General features: G+C 35.9%; 1 protein-coding gene across 3 annotated transcripts in view; it reads left to right on the top strand.

The window, feature by feature from the left end:
• ltbp3 (latent transforming growth factor beta binding protein 3) overlaps window positions 1-15,062 on the top strand; it is a 44,580-nt gene extending 29,518 nt beyond the window's left edge. For 2 of the 3 annotated variants that reach the window (XM_079606216.1, XM_079606218.1), the window contains exons 9-30: window positions 335-445; window positions 545-558; window positions 679-742; window positions 872-958; window positions 2,338-2,463; window positions 3,512-3,637; window positions 3,727-3,855; window positions 4,017-4,136; window positions 5,081-5,203; window positions 5,615-5,737; window positions 7,658-7,777; window positions 7,866-7,994; window positions 8,083-8,253; window positions 8,339-8,422; window positions 8,510-8,638; window positions 10,002-10,139; window positions 10,985-11,125; window positions 11,387-11,545; window positions 11,796-11,957; window positions 13,588-13,674; window positions 13,770-13,901; window positions 14,041-15,062. In XM_079606216.1, coding sequence (XP_079462342.1) covers window positions 335-445; window positions 545-558; window positions 679-742; window positions 872-958; window positions 2,338-2,463; window positions 3,512-3,637; window positions 3,727-3,855; window positions 4,017-4,136; window positions 5,081-5,203; window positions 5,615-5,737; window positions 7,658-7,777; window positions 7,866-7,994; window positions 8,083-8,253; window positions 8,339-8,422; window positions 8,510-8,638; window positions 10,002-10,139; window positions 10,985-11,125; window positions 11,387-11,545; window positions 11,796-11,957; window positions 13,588-13,674; window positions 13,770-13,901; window positions 14,041-14,228 — 2,663 coding nt within the window. In that variant the 3' untranslated portion in view covers window positions 14,229-15,062. The remainder of the gene's footprint in view (window positions 1-334; window positions 446-544; window positions 559-678; window positions 743-871; window positions 959-2,337; window positions 2,464-3,511; window positions 3,638-3,726; window positions 3,856-4,016; window positions 4,137-5,080; window positions 5,204-5,614; window positions 5,738-7,657; window positions 7,778-7,865; window positions 7,995-8,082; window positions 8,254-8,338; window positions 8,423-8,509; window positions 8,639-10,001; window positions 10,140-10,984; window positions 11,126-11,386; window positions 11,546-11,795; window positions 11,958-13,587; window positions 13,675-13,769; window positions 13,902-14,040) is intronic. The other variant, XM_079606217.1, reaches the window with a different exon arrangement.
• Window positions 15,063-20,153: the final 5,091 nt, after the last annotated feature.

The raw sequence follows: 20,153 nt of genomic DNA on the forward strand, positions 1-20,153 counted from the left end.
TTGAATATTTTTAGGCCAGTAAGAGTTGTTTTGCATGCCACCTATAGACATTTATACTTAAAGTAGTTTATATATTTCATCATATTTAACAAATTAACTTTTGTTGACCAGGGTGGAGGAACACTTTATTTCTCAGAATGCATGACGTGTTGAATTTCTTTTCATTCCAATTCAACTTCCTTATGTGGTAGTTGAATTCAACTCATTGCTCATTTATTCAGAATTTTGCTCGATCCTGTTGTGTAAATATTTTTGTATATTTAAAGAAGGTTTGACATTAATATTTGGTCTTTCTCTCTCTAATGCTTCCTTCTCACTCGCTCTGTCTCTCTAGCTTCCTTTAATAAGATCTGTCCAGCGGGGAAGGGGATGTCTTTCCTGACCTATCATGGCACTCTGTCCATTCAGCCCTTCCTGACCAGTATTGACATTAATCCTGACTCTGGTACAGGCGTTTGAATCAATTCTGAGATAAAGCTTCTATAAACTTGATTGCTGTGATTTTATTAACAGATTATTTATTGTATCTTTGTTTGTGTTCCAGAGGTCAAGCCTCCGGTAAGATTCTGGTTTACTGTCAAAAGTGCTGAAATTAAAAGTCATCATTGATAGAAATATTTAAAAAAATGTATCAACTATAGACACTTCACTCAATTGATTTTGCCCTCATGTCAACAGGAAGTCCCTATTCAGACGACCACGCCCATGCAGCTCTCACCAATCAGCACGCATGGACACCCAGGTACACTTTAGAAAGCATGTGTTTCTCTGTTGCTCGACTGGTAAAGCATGACAAATAGCAACACAAAATGTATAGATTAAATTAATTTGCTTAGATAGTACCTCTCTATTTCTGCTTCCATCTCTTCAGTTATTGTGGCCAAGCCGACAACTCCTCGCATGGTCCTGGTGCCTCGTGAGAGTGACTCACTAGAGGTGGCCCACACGCAGGTCTCACGTGAGTGCCATGACAACTTGTCAGTTAACGACACAATATTGGTTCATGCAAAGTTTGTTTTGGTAATAGGGGTCATGAGCTGAGGGATACAATTTTCTTTGAGGGTTTGACATTAAAGAGGTTATCATATTGTAAGAATATAAGTTTCAGAACTGAAAACTTCCTTGTTAGTCCAAAATTAGCTTTTATCGTTACCAGGCCCAGCGAACGACTTGTCCTGGACTGTGCCTCTTTATGACGTGATAAGGTAGTGAATGACCGCCTCTGCAGAGGAAAATCAACTTAGGCCCACTGGCATTAATGATATGAGGAAGAGAGAAGAGCACAGGGTCACTCACTGGAATAAAAATAGTATTACCTTCCAAAGGATCTTAATGCTAGGATTGTGGTTATTTATTTTCAACAATGTGAATGTCTCAATTGAACATACGGTAATTTATTCGTATTCGGTACATTTCACTGGATTCTTTGGTTAATCAGTCCGCAAACTCGGCGTAGGCTTTGCAGGCTTTTACGGAATGGACTCGACAGTATTGCCACAACATGCAAGTAACCCTGTTCATTCTAGTGGCTGATCTGTGACCAGTGATTTCAGATGTAATGATTTATGTAGATACAGTCAGATGTTCTTTGTCCTGGCTGTCAGTAAATCAAATCAGTGACTAAATGGTCAACTTTACATTGTTTTTCTTAGTAGTACTAGGGTGTAAATAATCAGTTTTTTAAACTGATTGAATTATACATAGAAAGCGATCAAAGAACGCTCCATTTACAATAGCTGTAGCTGTCAATCAAACAGCATGCACTGGAGCTGTCAATCAAACAGTGTTTTTCACTGACTGAGTTCTGGACTCGCGCCAAAACTCCTGTTATAATCAACGAATCTCTTATTAACGTTGTGTTTGAACTGTTAGTTATGATGAAAGCATTCATTAGTGTGCAGAAATCGAGTTGCAATGACGAGATTGCATTGCATTGCATGCTACCTTTCATACCACGATCTAAATATAATGCCATAGATCTAATTGTAATGCTATAATTATCACTTTTCACGAGTAGTTAACATTGAGAGCTGTAATAGTAAAAACGTGCTAAAAGTTTTCGATAGAGTTCCACATGTAACCTATATGCAAAGCTGTTAGCCAATCACAGCAGTGGGCATTTACACTAAAGTCTCTCAGCAGACACGCCCCTTCAAACAGAGCGTTCAAATCAGAGGCTATAATCAGGCTAGGAAAAAAGCATTTTATTTCTAAATTATGACTTTTTTTGCAGTCAAAATCATACTAACATTATAAGTGCACCCTAGGAAACATTATGAAACAATAAAAACAATGCAGTTCATGTTTTTGGGTGTGTTTTGTGTTTGGGTATCACAGCAATGGATGAATGCAGGCTGAACAGGAATATATGTGGTCATGGAGAGTGTGTGAACACACAGAATGGTTTCATGTGCGACTGTTACCCTGGGTACCGACCACATGCACAGAGAAAGAGTTGTGTTGGTGAGTACACGCATGTAAATACACACATACTGTACAACCAATGAAATCACAGATGATGTACTCTGAATTCAATTCCTGGATTTGTAGTGCATAAAAATATTACACACTACCGTTCAAAAGTTTAGAGTTGGTAAAATTTGTGACTGTTTTTGAAAGAAATCTCGCCAAAGACTAGCCTGGGAAAACCCAGACCACTTCCGGCAAATTTAGATTTGCTCTGCAAGTGGGTCTGGCAAAGAGCCCATTGAAACCCATTTCCAATCCGCCGAAATCGCGGCACCAATCAGAAACGTTTTACACTATGACGACAGAGCAGAGACGGTGACGCAGATTTTGTACATTACAGACATGGATGCCGCCGTGGAACATCACAACATCACTCGTTCGAATCAGCTATCGCGTCTGTTTCAAGCGATTTAAAATGGTCATTTTCGTTAACACAAACAGAGAATTGCTGAGAGTCTCGAGATGTTTCTCCGTCGCTCTGCATACGTCATGTCATTCATCGCTCTGATTGGTTTTAGATCTTTCCGACGTCCGTTGGTGACGCCCCTGTGGAAATGAATTGTCTATGGAGCTTTGCCAGACCCTTACTCAGTTACAACTGAGAGGGTCTGGGTTTTCCCAGGCTAGCCAAAGACTATTTCTTTGACCAAAAATACAGTAAAAACAATCATATTATTACAATTTAAATAACTGTTTTCTATTTTAATATATTTTAAAATGTGATTTTTTGGTGGTAAAGCTGAATTTTCAGTATCATTATTCCAGTCTTCAGTGTCACATGATCCTTCAGAAATCATTCTAATATACTGATGTGATGCTCAAGAAACATTTCTCATTATTATCAATGTCTAAAACAGTTGTGCCGCTTAATGTTTTTGTGGAAACCGTGAATTTTTTTACAAGACTGTTTGATGAATAGAAAGTTCAAAATAAGTTGAAATATTTTGAATGGTTGTGTGTAATATATCAAATATTTTATCAGTATTACATAAAATGTATATAGTGATTTTTTTTTTTTACAATGGTCTCACTCTCTCTGTAGATGAAAATGAATGTGACTCGAAGCCATGTGGTAGAGGCACCTGCATTAACTCCGTGGGTTCCTACAGATGCAACTGTTATCATGGCTATGAACTTGTGATGCATAATGGGAAACGCAAATGTATTGGTGAGTGACCAGCATCAGCTATTCACCTGCTTCTATCGACCATATCAATACAGATGGTGGCCAACACTTGTTTGCATGTATCTTTTCAGATATAAATGAGTGCTCTGAGCCTGATATCTGTGGCGTTGGAGGGTATTGCAATAATTTGGCAGGTTCCTATAAGTGTGGGTGTATGCAAGGCTTCCGGAGCAAATCCCGCAGACAGCCTCTTTGTGAAGGTGAGGACACCAACCTTTACTGTGCATTGACACAAATCACATGTTAATTGTAGATGCCTGCATCATTCATGTTCATCCAATGTGGTTTATTCTGTTTTTTATTTAATGGCTGTGAGTGTTTGTAACTTATTTTCTACACTGTTGCTGTCTCTCTAATGCAGACATTAATGAATGTTCAGACCCGAGTATCTGTCCTAATGAACAGTGTGAGAATACTGTTGGATCCTATGAATGTATACCCTGCCAACCTGGATACCAAGCACAGGGAGGAGCGTGTTACGGTCAGAATACATAAACACACATGCAACCATGCATGAACAGTTTAGCTCACATGCATTCACAGAAACATATGGCTAAAGACATTCCGACTACCATCAGCTCCTCACACAGGCTCCAGGCATTTCACGACTATCCAAAACAACTCTCTTTGCACTACCCTGTGTGTGTCCTCCTCAATAGAACGAAAAAATATTTGTCAACGGATTATACACTTTTGTTTTATTGAATTCGGAATAAACATTATGTAAAATGTGTTACTTTCAGCATTTTTGTGCATGTCATTAACTTCTAGTATTATTTTTATCAGAATGGTTTCTGCTATTAGCCACATTCCTCTAGATATTGGCCATTGAAAAACAATGTACACTACCATTTAGTAAAAAATATATATTTCACAAAGACACGTTACATTTATTAAAAGTGACATTAAAGGTAGTATGTTACAAAAGATTTCTATTTCAAATAAATGCTGTTCTTTTGAACTAATTATTCATCAAAGTATCCTGAAAAAAATCCCCCAAAAATATTAAGCAGCAAAAACTGTTTTCAACATTTAGAATTATAATAATGTTTTTAGGCAACAAATCAGCATATTAGAAATGAATTATTTCTGAAGGATCATGTGACACTGAAGACTGGAGTAATGATGCTGAAAATTCAGCTTTGCCATCACAGATTATTACAATTTCAAATTATTATTTTTCTATTTGAATATATTTTAAGTCGTAATTTATTCCTTTCACTATATTACTGTTTTTTACTATATTTTTGAGCAAATAAATGCAGCCTTTGTCATCACAATCTTACGTTTGAACAGCAGTGCAAGTCAATAGACATTTTTATCTACCTGATGCAAGTAGGAAAGGTGATAATGTGGGGTGTTTTTGACAAATACATTTAACAATAGCGTAATCTTACAAGAGATGTATGTCTTTCTCTCTATCAGATGTCGATGAGTGTCAGAAGCGGGGTGTGTGTCTGAACGGCCGTTGTGAGAACTTGGCAGGATCGTATCGATGTCTGTGTAATGAGGGCTTCCTGCCTGAGGCTGACAGCAAAGGCTGCAGAGGTCAGTGGCACACAGCCAACAAAACTAAACAGCATGCTGTTAAATGGAAACTTAATCTGGCCATTCTAAGGGCCAGTTCACATAGAACGCGTTTTTGCTGTTAAAATTATTTTAACTTGAGCGCCACGTTTTACTGTGTTATGCGCGAGACACTGCAAAAGTCTGTCTAGCATGTGTTTACATAGAAATAATGTAACAATGTAAAAGTAGCGTAGTGGAATGGAATGGAAAGGCGCGTTCTGTGTGAATGGCCCTTACATGATTTTAAATGAGATTTTATTACTTCCTGCATACGTTCATTCTAAAGAGAATAAATTTACTGTGCAAAACTTTTTTGTTAATCAATAATGAGAGATTTAAGCATATGTGTATGTGTAATTGGAGGTTATGCGTCTTTTTGTCTCTCCACAGACATCAATGAGTGTCAGGATAACCGTCTGTGTGCTAATGGTCACTGCATTAACACTGAGGGATCATTCCACTGCCAGTGTTACCCTGGTTACCAGCCTACACAAGAGGGAAGCCACTGCGAAGGTCAGCTTGTAATGACTAATCCAGTTCAGATTTTAAAAGTCGTGTAGTGTATTCCAACCTTTAGCGTGACTGACACATAGCACTGACCGATTGTTAAAGCTGCTGTCTGTTACTTTTGGCACTCCGGCAGTTAATAAACAGAACTGCATGCGTCTTGCGGAAGAACATTGTAGCCGTAGCTACTTCTCTCTGTTTATGTCTATGAAGAGTCACGCAGGTACTGGGCAACTCCGCAGTGGTACGGCCCGTACCAGTCTAAAATAGTCCGAATATAAACACTTATTCTAGGTGTACCGTAGTGATTCAGGATAAGACAAAAACACAGTTTGGAAAATGGATTCATGATGTAGCCTACTCATTTATTATATACATTTTGTACACAAAATAAGTTATGGACTGCAGCTTTAAATTATTATTACCTGATTTTACAGACCAGGTTAAGCCTAGTCCCAGACTAAAATGCATTATTGAGCTGTTAAAATGAAAGCAATTTGCACTGATATATCTTAAAATATGTCAGTTCGCTTTGTCTCAAAATGCACACCAGTAATGTTTTTTTCAAGGCACGTTTATAAAAGCTATAAATTGTACTAAACCCTTATCCTGGCTTAATCTAAGCCCTGTCTCTGAAACCAGGCCTATGTGGTCTAACATGTTCAATAAAGCTAATAGTCTCCTAATCTAAAAAGTTTGGGTGGGTAAGATTTTTTTTAGGTTTTTAAAAAAAAAAAAAAAATCACCAAAGGCTGAATTTATTTGATGAAAATTACACAAAAAAGTAATATTGTGAATTATTATTACAATTTAAAATAACTGTTTTCTATTTTTATATATTTTAAAATATAATTTATAAACAATATATTTTAAAATATAATTTATAAACTTAATTTCCAGCATCATTACTCCAGTCTCCAGCAGTGTTGGGCAAAGTTACTTTTAAAAGTAATGCATTACAATACTGTGTTACTGTCACGTGTGGGAGACGAGAGACGTGGATTCAGTTGCAGAGTGATTTATTAGGATGACAGACAAGTAAGGTACAAACTCCAAAGCTTGGAAACAAAACGGGAAGGTACACACGAACCACGTAACATGTACAACGAACGAGCACAGGACAGCAAACACAGGTAGACTAAATAGGGAGACAAACAAAGGAGGGTAACGAGGAGGATAGGTGGGACAAATAAACCAATAATCAGATAACAAGGGGGAGGGACCAGACAATGACAAGAGCACATGGCCCAAAATAACAAAACACCCATGTGCATCACAAGACAGGACAGACATGTGACAGTTACTCCCTAAAAAGTAAATATGGTACTTAAAAATGCGTTACATTACTTTTGTGTTACTTTCTCACCTAGGCTGGGCTTGCTTGTTCGGTTTTAATAACAAAAATCTTCATTTTCAAAAAAATGAAACATATGTTTATATAAAAGTCATTTTTTGCTTATTTTATGGTTCAATTGGATCATCGAAGGTCAGCAGCAAAGACAATGGTTAATAAAGTGAGATTAAATGCATAAAGTATATATGTGTTATTTAACATTGCATAATCTTCTGAGTTTGCATTTCACTGTTTTTCTATTTTTATTCCTTTTGAGGAATATTAAATCTGTTTTAGTAAATGCATGCTCACATTTAGTCTAGAACTACATGTTTACCCAACACACACAACGCCTCTGCACTTACTCACGATTTCTCTCAACATCAAGACGAGACGTGATTTTTTTTTGTAATCTTTCGTAGCATTATAAATATCTGTACTGTCACTTTTGATCAATATAATGCAGCTTTGCTAAATAATCAAATTAATTTTGTTAAAAAAAATCAAAAATCTTTTGTAAACCTAATATAGCTGAAACAATTCACTAATGCGCAGGATATGTAAATTAGTAATATTGTTTTTGATCTGTTTAGATATTAATGAGTGTGAGCAGGCCTCCAATTGTCAACGAGGACGTTGTATCAACTCGATGGGCTCTTACCGTTGTGAGTGCCAGAAAGGATACATGCTTGTCAGTGGCCGAAGGTGCCAGGGTATGGGATTTCACACATTTTATATTTCCCAATTCTCCATCCTGCAGCCTTGGTCCTCTTGTTCACCCTTTCACTCTTTCTCTCTCAGACATAGATGAGTGCGCTGTGGAAAGGAGTCTGTGTCAGCCTCACGGCGTATGTGAAAACAGACAGGGTGGATATGTGTGTGTGTGCAACGATGGTTTCATACTGTCTGAAGACAAACACAGCTGTGAGGGTAAGAGTTGGTCTAGTTAATAAGTGTGTGTGGTGATCACATGAAATTGCTTTTGTCTTTTTTTAACATTTGTTTTTTCCCCACACAGAGGTTGAGATGTATCTGGATGATAAGAAGGAGTGCTACCTAAATCTGGATGACACCGTGTTCTGTGACAGTGTCCTGGCAACCAACGTTACGAAGCAGGAGTGCTGCTGCTCTATCGGTGTGGGATGGGGAGATCACTGTGAGATCTACCCCTGTCCCGTCTACCACTCATGTGAGATTACAGACAAAAACAGGGATTTATTGATGGATAAAAGAGGAATTTGAGGTGTTTGATTGATGTTGTCTGTTGTTTTCAGCGGAGTATCACTCTCTATGTCCAGTTGGCAGAGGATTTTACCATGAGGAAGGAAAGATCGATTATGGATTAGCCGTGCACAGAGGTATATGCGTACACATATGTGTTTTCACGCACACAAACACTCCCTCAAATAATTACTGAATTTCTCTCTTTCTCGCTCTCTTCGTAGATATTGATGAGTGTGTATTGTTCTCTAATGAGATCTGTAAGGAAGGACGCTGTATGAACACACAGCCTGGCTTTGAATGCTACTGCCAACAGGGATTTTACTATGACAGCAATCTACTGGAATGTATCGGTAAAATCACAAACACAAATACATGTACTTGACTATCCAAATACACACTTGCGTGGGTTAAGTAGATTTAAAAAAAAAAAAATTATTAATACTTTTATTCAGCAAGGATTGACAGTACAAACATTTACATTATTACCAAAAATATATATATATATATATATTGTACAATGCTATGATTTGTTTACAAATACAATAAATACTTTAAGTATTTAGTTAATTATTAAATAATAATTGTAAAAATAAAAATCATATTTTTTCATGCATTCATTGCATTGTAATATATATATATATTACAATGCAATGAATGCATGAAAAAATAAGATTTTTTTTTACAATTATTATTTAATAATATATATATAGTGGTTCAAATAGTGGTTGTTGTGTTAGATGATTTTATAAAACACAAAAAACAAGAGTAAAAAGTAATTTTCATGAAACTAGTGTGAAAGCCAAGTTTTCCTTTGCCGCGGTACTACCCGCTAGTGGTAGAAGGAAGGATTTTTTTTGTCTGCCACTAGAGAGCAATAGAATGGCACAGCACTTCTAACACACAAAAAAACTCAATAAAACTCCTTAAGTGTCACCGGCCCACCGGTGGGCCCAAAGTCATTACATATTTAAAATAGTAATATCCTATACTAAACCTAAACTAATATTGACAAACTATATATCACAGAGGAGCTGTAATTTATCAATTTGTACCAAGAATATTTTCATACTCCTAGGGTGTTCAGTCCTTTATTTTGAAATGGCAATGAACATGAAAAATCATGAAAGATTGGTAGAAACCTCCGTTTGTTTTCATGCCAAGAGTTCAAAAGATAGCATCTGTTCAATTATTTTAGAAAAAAAGGTCTGAAAATGTTTTAAAAAATAAAGAAAAACCACATATGGAAATGTCATCTAGTGAAAAAGTTTGGTACTGCGCACAAACAAAATCCTACTGAAAGCTCATTTTTTGAGATATCAACCTAAAATTTAAAACACAACTTGTTCAGATTTTTGGCTTTGATTTTTTTTGCAGTTTTAGAGTCACCCAGGTTTTTAAAAAATATATTTTATATAAAATATGAATAATTAAATTTTTACATTGTACATTTTCATAAACTCAAACTTCTATAACTTTTTTTTTGTTTCACTTTCTTAATCTCACTTCAACAAAAATCTGCCAAATGTCTTCTTTAAAACAATACCAATCTTATGTCTATATTCCAAAGCATTCTTGAATTACAAACATTTAAGTTCAGAATGCGCATTTTCATGTCTATTAAAAAAAGGGGGGTGACACTTCAATCTCTCATATTTGTTGAACTCAAACATATAAAATTCCATAACAATATTCTGTTTCTCTCTTTCCCTGTAGATGTGGATGAATGTCATGATGAGTCCCTGTGTACCAATGGTCATTGTGTGAACACTCGAGGCTCATTCTACTGCACCTGCAACCCACCCTGGGTCCCTGATGCCGTCAACAAGAAGTGTGTCTTTCCCACAATTACAGGTAAGCCTTTCTAATGTGTCACAAATCTTTTTTTAAAGCAAAAAGCTTTTGCCCCGTGTGAGGCTCGAACTCACGACCTTCAGATTATGAGACTGACGCGCTGCCTACTGCGCCAACGAGGCTGTGACTCACATTAGCACAGGAGGCTTTATATAGTGTCATTATTTTTAATAAGAAAAATAATTTCCTCGCTTATAGACTAGATTTGACTCATTTACTTTTTTTCACCTTGTAAACATTCTTCTCAAGTGGTTAAAGTTTCCAAAGCAGTTTGTCATATATATTAATTTACAAATTATTGAATATATTTTATACATATTATATTTCATATTAAATATGATATTAATATAATAAATATACACAATCATTTAAAAGTTTACATTAAAAAAAATGTATCACGTTTTTTTTTTTTTTTAATCGGCCCAATTGTTTTTAACGATAATAATAAGAAATGTTTTTAGAGCCTCAAATCAGAATGATTTCTGAAGGATCATGTGACACTGAAGTAATGTGAGACTGGAGTAATGATGCTGAAAATTCTGCTTTACCATCACAGGAATAAATTACATTTTAAAATTCAAACAGAAAATAGTTATTTTATATTGTAATAATATATCACAATTTTAAAACAGAAGAAGAAAAAAAACATCTTACTGACCCCAAACATTTGACCGGTCATATATTTTTGCTTTGATTGTCAATTAAATACAAATGTAATATAAATGTTAACGATTATTTAATTGTAGACTCAAGTATTTGTCTGGTGGCGAGTGTTTACATTGCGTTATGATGTAATCTAAAAGTAAAAGTCATATTTCACTGTTTCAAACATTGTTTTGCTGTAGGTGTGGATGAATGTCAGGACCCTGCTAATTGCAAAAATGGCCACTGTGTAAACACCCAAGATTCATATTATTGCATCTGCAGTCCTCCCTGGATTCTAGCCACCGACCGCAACAGCTGTGTCACACCTGAGGAACATGCAGGTGAGTATAGATCATCACAAGACCATCACCGTCATAATAAAAAAATGCCACGACTTTTTACAATGTATCGTTCAAAAGGTAAAGCATATTTACTATGGCCGAGAATTTGACTGTTCTCCCTGGAATAGTAAAGATGAAGTAACACCAAGCATTTATTGAAGTTCTCACCCAAGACTGTGTGCTTCTGATATCTCTCTCCTTGTCTTCATCCCTCCTTCTTTTTTTCTCTCTATCTGTCCTTCTCTCTGTATATCTCTTTAGTAACGGGTGTGTCTGTGGTGCACCTTTCAGATGTGAATGAGTGTGAGGATCCCTCCTACTGTAGGAACGGGAGATGTGTCAACACTCCCGGCTCCTTCCACTGCATTTGCGAGCAGCCACTCACCTTCAGTGCAGCCCTCAAGCAATGCGTCTATGATGGTGGGTATCACAAGTAACCAGCATGCAGACTTGTGATGGGTGGCAGAAGTTTCTTGTTACTTGTTTAGCCTTCATGTGGCTTGGCAGTCCAGAAGCGTCGGTTGACCACATGACTGCTGAGCATTAAAGAGGTTTTAGCTGTGTTAGCCTTTGAGTTGGCTTTGTTTACACCTTTCTTTCTCCTTCTGTGAACCCTGTTTTGTTTGTATTTGTATGTCCTCCATCATCTCCTCATCTCTGTCTTTCTCAGACCGCACCGCAGCACATAAGGACATATGTTTCCAGGAGGTCGATGAGGATCTTATGTGCACGATGCCGCGGAACGAGCTGACGGTGACGTACTCTGAGTGCTGCTGTCACTACGGTCGAGGCTGGGGCCCAGAGTGCCGGACCTGTCCTAATAGAAATTCAGGTATTGCAAAGAAGTCTCGTATGCTCACCAAGGCTGATTTTATTTGATCAAAAATACAGGAAAACAGTCATATTGTGAAACTAGTGTTGTCAAAATTTTAAAAATGTGACGCTTGCGCTGTTGAGCAGAATCGTAAACACCTCGGAATGGCCGGCCATTGTCACATGCTCATCAAATATGTCTGCGATAATGCGATTGGCTACAATGATCAGCGCTTCAAAACATGTTGTAAATACATCAATAACGCTCTTCAGCGAGCGATTACACAGATACACACGGGAGCATTTGAAAGCAGGCGTCTATCAGCGGATCGATCCACTGGCGCTGACAGGCGCCTGCTTTTGTTTCAAACGCTCCTGCTTTCATAACACTTTCAAACGCTCCCGTGCGTTGATCATTGTAGCCAATCACAGACATATCCGATGAGCTCGTGAACACAATGTGGCCAATGAGGTGTTTATGATTCCGCTCAACAGCGCTCAAAGCGTCACATTTAAAACATTTCAGACAACACTATGTGAAATTTTGACAACACTATGTGAAACATTATTGCAATTTAAAATAACTGTTTTCTATTTTAATATATTTTAAAAGCTGAATTGTCAGCATCATTACTCCAGTCTTCACTGTCACATGATCCTTCAGAAATCATTCTGATATGCTGATTTGGTGCTCAAGAAACATTTCTCACTAGTATCGTTGTTAAAAACTGTTGTGCTCCTCAATGTTTTTGTGGAAACTGGTGAAAAAAAATATTTAAGATTCTCTGATGATTAGATCGTTTTAAAATGGATCATTTGAAATAGAAATCATTTGTTAGATTAAGAAAGCTTTACAGTCACTTTTGATCGATTTTATGCATCCTTGCTGAATAAAGGTATTAATGTCTTTCTTTCTTAAAAAAAAAAACCCTAACTGACCTCAAAGTTTTAAATGGTAAATATCATTAAAACATTTAGCAATGATGAATTTTCTGTTTTATATTTACATGTATCCGTGTGTAATATTTTAAAAAATATATATATTTACACTACCATCTAAAAGTTTGGGGTCAGTTAGATCAATTAAAATTGATCAAAAGTGACTGTAAAGCTTTCTTAATCTAACAAAGGATTGACTCTCTGTGGTCATTAAAAATCCCACAGCACTTCTCATCCTGGCCACATTCCCTCCATTGGCTTTTATCAATCATGGCCTCCTAATAATAACCTCCATGTTTTCAATTGGCTCCATCACTCTCTCTCCTCTCCACCTATAGCTGGTGTGTGGCGAGCGCACTGGCGCTGTTGCTCTGCTGTCGCATCAGGTCGAGGAGAGACTAATATGACTATATAAAGTGCTTTGGGTGTACAGTAGTACATAGTAAAGCGCTATATGAATGCCTCGTTCATTTATTCATTCATTCCACATTTGTGTTTGGTAAAGCAAGTAGAGAAGGCTGAAATTGTTATGCGCTAAGTTTGAATTTAGACTTTGGTGCAAAGAAAAAAGTTAGACAATGGTAGAACACAAAAATGCAGTTGCATTGTACATTTGAGCACTTTTTTGATTGAATAATGAATGTTATATTCAAGATAAAAAAAATAGGCAAAGTAATGTTCCTTTACTTAGTTTTGGTGTGTGTGCACAGTGCTTTTTAACAGGTTATGCGAGATGCATTTGGAGACTGAGTCTGATGGAGAGGGGGACTTCCTGGCGGCTTTCTCCTACAACTCAGGTGACCTTGACAGTGTAATTCACCTTGAGCTAAACAGATCGACTCAGAACCGGCACAGTGTTTCATGATCAGTTCTGTCACTCTCATGTGTTCAGAGGGAGACAGTTCAGAAGAAGACTCAGACGAGTGTAGCTGTGCTAATGGACGGTGTGTGCGGTCCTATCTGGGTACGATGTGTGAGTGCAATACTGGATTTGTACTGGACCACTCGCGAACACGCTGCACAGGCGAGTATTAATGCAGATAGTCAAGCACATACACTCTTCCCCTGAAACAGAGGTCATGCTCCTGAAATCGACATATTTAATCACTTGTAAATGTATGGACAGACATAATTTAAGGCTCCATCTCTCTCTCTTCCTCTAGATATTGATGAGTGTGCGGGCCGAGGGACGAGGTCGAGCCCCTGCAAGAATGCACGCTGTATTAACACCCATGGTTCATTCAGATGTCACTGTAAACAGGGATTTGTTGCACGCCAACCTAACGTGTGTATACGCGCTAGGGCTCAACAGTTCCGCAGCTCACACACTTTCTCTCATGTACATACATAAATTTGATATGCCACCACTAATACACGTCATCAGATGTAGTGTAACTACAGAACATTATGAACATTTACCCACTTTTCACTTCCTCATGTCCTGATTATCATTCTTTATTTTGGAAATGAATCATTAACTTCTTAAATATAAATATATGTTATGTTGCTTTTATCGTATACTTTTATTCATATCCCTCCTAATCTGTTTGCACCCATTTGAAAAATGTGTTTGTTGTTGTGTTGGATGAGGGATTGTCATTGGATGAAATGTCTTTTAACTTAAGTGGGCTCTTTTTATTATCTTGCAGCTCAGCACATTATGGCTAACTTTATTATAGCTCACCATTTTGTTAAATATTGTGCTTTTTCTTTTTCTTATTGCTTTCCGCCCTCTTTCAAACAGTTTGATATTAACGATCATTTGATTTTTGTGATACTTCTTTTTTGTATTAATGTCTGTTTTTGTTCACCATTGATAGGGTTTAGTTATATTCATTTGTGTTGTACATTGTGTTCTTTATTTGATAATGCAGCCATGGTCATCTTACTTAGGCTGCACTGAGCATATTACCGTGTTTATATGAAGTTCATTGACAGATGGCAATGATGGTTTTGGTTTTCTAGACCATTTAATTTGTGCAAAAAAAAATTCTACTGAAGCTAAATGAAAAAAAGTATGTTTTCAGTTTCTTAAATACTTTTTTCTTTCTTTGAGACACAACTGTGAGAAGTTATTTTTCACACACAAAAAACAGACTTAACTACAGAACCGCAATACTATAGCAGTAAGAAAAGACGACATCTACCAAAGAAATGAATAATAATAATAAAAGAAGTCAGCTGACTGATTCTTTCTTTAATTGTTTTATTTAATTAATTACAGTTGGGATCCAGCAAGGTGCTTTGGTGAATTTCTAAACAATAAGGCTGAGAAAATGGGAGATAATTGTTGCACTATGAAAACACACAGGGAGGGAAGCCTTGCTTGTCAGCTTGGTTATTTTACATAGATATTAAGTGAACACAGAATATTAGTCGCACTCTTAATCATATCAACCACTTGATTTCAAAAGCTGGTCTAATTTTCCTCTGAGTAATGCCAGCTGCTTTAAAAATGGCATCATTAGGCCTACACTCATTCATTTACGACCTACCAGCTGTAGTAGTATTATCTGCTCAGACAAAGGGGTAAAAGTCAAGTACCAGCGTACCTTAGTGTGCAGTGTTGTATCTATTTTTAATGCATCTATTGTGATTAGCCATGATGTGAATAAAGGCTTTTTAACTTTTTGGGGGGAACCGGAAGAAGTACCTTGTATTGTTTTCTAAAACTGTTTGAAACCCAACCTAAGAGCACCTTTTGGGATTACGTCCTTTCAGAAAGTAGTACTCCAAGATGCTTTCTGATTTAGCAGCAATAGTAGGAGTTGCTACAACACATAGTGCTACTACGATGAACAAAATAGTCGGCTCTTAGATTTGTTAAATGATGTGCCTGGATTGCAGGCTGTCAATAACAACCTGTGTACACGGAGATAAAGAATAGCTTTTCATAACTGAAATCTAAAATGTAGTTGTGTAACTTCTTTTAAAATAACATTCAAAACACCTGTTAAAAGCACGTCTGAGGCTAGTTTACAAAGTTTCTGCAATTTTTTTTATTAATTCTTCAGCGAGTCAAATGTTAGTATAATAATCATTCTAATCATTTGTAGTGTTCTTCCTCCGCCTAGTGGCAAAAACAAAAACAATCTCTTTTGTTTCTGGCACCAGGGGGCAGTAGACTGTGGTCGATCTTTCATAAACCTTAAACATTTCACTTTGATAAACCACTTGCATTTTTGACGGGGTTTTTTTTTTTCATATCAAGCTTTATAATGCATTCCAGTTCGTTTATCTCTTTCTGCCTGTAGATGAAGGTCATTAAGAGGGACCTGTGTGAGTTTAATGCATTCGCAACCTACCTACCCTATATATCTGACGCAGCAAAAAAGTGTGCCTTGGTCACTGGTTCGTGCACATGACTGTAGTGTGATTAAAAAGCTTTTGCCCCGTGTGAGGCTCGAACTCACGACCTTCAGATTATGAGACTGACGCGCTGCCTACTGCGCCAACGAGGCCATACCAGTGCCGATACAGGGCCACGTGATCAACTGACATAACTGTCTGTTGCATTCCGTTAAAGTTACGGGCACACAACATCTGTTTACATTTCAAACAATAATGCCATCCGTGAATCGTGAAATTTGTGTGGTCAAGAACCAAAATAGCCCAACTTGCTACTAAACAAACTACTATCTAATGCAGGTGACCAATCACAGGGGCTATGACACAATCCGTTACAAGGCATTCCGCCAATCAGTGGACAGTGAATCTAACGTTAATATTAGCAGTTAGATTTTGTGCATCAACACCACAGGTAATTCTTGCTTTCAGTGAGTGGCCTCAGACACACTCCCCCTAATGTTACATCAAATGTAATAGCAAGGAATATACGATCTTTTATCGTGTTGTATAATGTATTCAGGTAAGCAGAGAGGGAAAGTCAAGCATGTAGGTAATCGAAGGATATAGAACTCCACTCCACTTCAGTAGCCTATTAACGTTAGTTGACAATGGTCATTGTGGATAATAGATTATTAGATAATCACTTTATTGTGGTTGTATTTTTCTCTTGCTTAAGCTGTTAAAAAGTTACTTAAAAAGTAATTGTAGAAAATATGCATATTACAAGGACATGTTAAAAACGAACACAAAGTTTGACCTAAAAATTCTGTCATCATTTACCGTCTAGTTCGCTATCTTTGTTAACCTGGTTCTACCACAGACTCTCGAAACTTGAGCGGAAGTACGTAGGAGGGCGGAGCCAGGCTATATATATCTTTGTGGGGATTCGATTCTCCATAAAAATATTCTGAAGTGCATGCTTGCATATGAAAATAGCTAGTATAACATGTGGGACTCACTCGACACGTTTACTACGTTTTTACTATTACAGCAATCGAGATTAACGAATCATGAAAAGTATTGTTTAAAGCATTATATTTAAATCTATCCCATCACATGAAAGGTTGCAGTGATGAGCACTGAGCAGATGATGGACAGTCTGTTGATTGAATGAATGAAAAGATCTTATCGCAACGCAATTTCTGCACTCTCACAAATGCTTTCACAAAATAACAATGCAAACACGATGTAAATACAGTAAGAGTTTCGTTGTGCCGTGTAACAGCGGCATTGATTTCATAACGAGTTCTGGCAAGTGTCCAGATACACTTGCGATGTTTGACAGCTTCGGGCGATTTGGAAAGGGACGAGTATTTTGATCGCTTTATAATTTAATCACAATTTAAATAAGATTATTTTCATCCTACTTACTAAGAGAAACGATGTTAAGTTGATCGTTTAGTCAGTGATATGATATGCATTAACAGAACGATTTTGAGAGAGATAATCAAAATCGTGAATAATTAGGCAAACGTTACATAGGCCTATCAGAAATCACTGGTCACAGATTAGAATAAACAAATGGTTACTTACATGTTTGTTGCGTTGCTGGCAGATCCGTGTCGTAAAAGTATGTTTGTTTGCAAAGCCTGTGTCGGACGCGGAAATTGTGACTGATTTACTGATTTAATAAAGTTTAACCACGCATTCCTAATATTGGAGTCCGAAAGAAGATTATGTAGCGACTGTCTTCTTCCACAACCAGGCACTGCACAATATTTCGTAAACGGCGTAGCTCGGTTCGGTTTAGCAATATATCACCTCGTACTCGTAGACCTATGCTATTTAGCTATTGAATGTAATGCGCAAATCGGTGGGCGGGGCTAAACAGTCAGGCAGTGTTGAAGTAGGCGTTTATCTTCCCTTGTGAAAAAGAAGTGTGCTTAATTGTATTGAAAGCGTACTTTTTTTGTGCTTAATATCATAAAAGTATACTTTTTGAAAAGTGCACTTGCAGATAATATAATATAGTTCAAATGAAATACCACTTAAGTGTACTTAAAGGGAATGCACTTTAATGACAATATTTCTTAACACACTTAAGTGCACTTTTTACAAATGCACTTTGTAATAATGTCTAATTAAGTTTAACTTAAAGTAAGTACACTTTCATCACAATATTTCTTAACACACTTAAGTGCACTTTTTACAAATGCACTTTGTAATAATGTCTAATTAAGTGTAACTTAAAGTAAGTACACTTTCATCACAATATTTCTTAACACACTTAAGTGCACTTTTTACAAATGCACTTTGTAATAATGTCTAATTAAGTGTAACTTAAAGTAAGTACACTTTCATCACAATATTTCTTAACACACTTAAGTGCACTTTTTACAAATGCACTTTGTAATAATGTCTAATTAAGTTTAACTTAAAGTAAGTACACTTTCATCACAATATTTCTTAACACACTTAAGTGCACTTTTTACAAATGCACTTTGTAATAATGTCTAATTAAGTGTAACTTAAAGTAAGTACACTTTCATCACAATATTTCTTAACACACTTAAGTGCACTTTTTACAAATGCACTTTGTAATAATGTCTAATTAAGTGTAACTTAAAGTAAGTACACTTTCATCACAATATTTCTTAACACACTTAAGTGCATTTGTAAAAAGTGCACTTTGTAATAATGTCTAATTAAGTGTAACTTAAAGTAAGTACACTTTCATCACAATATTTCTTAACACACTTAAGTGCACTTTTTACAAATGCACTTTGTAATAATGTCTAATTAAGTGTAACTTAAAGTAAGTACACTTTCATCACAATATTTCTTAACACACTTAAGTGCACTTTTTACAAATGCACTTTGTAATAATGTCTAATTAAGTTTAACTTAAAGTAAGTACACTTTCATCACAATATTTCTTAACACACTTAAGTGCACTTTTTACAAATGCACTTTGTAATAATGTCTAATTAAGTTTACCTTAAAGTAAGTACACTTTCATCACAATATTTATAAACACACTTAAGTGTACTTTTTACAAATGCACTTTGTTATAATGTCTAATTAAGTTTAACTTAAAGTAAGTACACTTTCATCACAATATTTATAAACACACTTAAGTGCACTTTTTACAAATGCACTTTGTAATAATGTCTAATTAAGTTTAACTTAAAGTAAGTACACTTTCATCACAATATTTCTTAACACACTTAAGTGCACTTTTCACAAATGCACTTTGTTATAATGTCTAATTAAGTTTAACTTAAAGTAAGTACACTTTCATGACAATATTTCTAAACACACGTAAGTGCATGTTTTAAAAAGGCACGTTGTAATAATGTCTAATTAAGTTTTACTTAAACAGTTATTTTGATGTATTGACTAATATACTAAATAAAAGAATATGATGAATATGGAAAATATGAAAAAAATAATTGTTTTTAATTTCAACTCAAGTGTGTTTACTAATTATTTTGTTGATGTATTTTAAATGTGTTTAGTCTATAATATATTGTGTGCATTAATGCACTTGAAATGTATTTTTCCTCTAAACTGCAATACATTTGTTTATACAGTATACTCCAGTACAACTTATTGTTGACATTTTTATCACCAGCTTCTGCTCTATGAACTCAATTAAAAGTGTCAGTTTTCTACATAATATTTGACAATAAAATGTAATTTATGAGAGGAGTTCTTAATGTAATATTAATGTATTGTACTTTACATATGTGTAGAGAATACTTTTAATATCATTATGTTGATCTAAGTAAATTAAACACATTTAGTTGTGAGCAAAGTTAAACAAATCTAAACAAAATTAAATTGCATTTAAATTCAGTTAAAATACATTTAATTTAAATTAGACTACACTACACTATAAAAATGATTGACTTTTAGTTAGGTGAATGAATCAAGTTTTGTGAACTTACAGAGTCTAACAACACAATGAGTTTGAACAGAAATTAAA

This window comes from Phoxinus phoxinus (genome assembly GCF_949152265.1).
Source record: "Phoxinus phoxinus genome assembly, chromosome: 3".
NCBI classification, from domain to species: domain Eukaryota; kingdom Metazoa; phylum Chordata; class Actinopteri; order Cypriniformes; family Leuciscidae; genus Phoxinus; species Phoxinus phoxinus.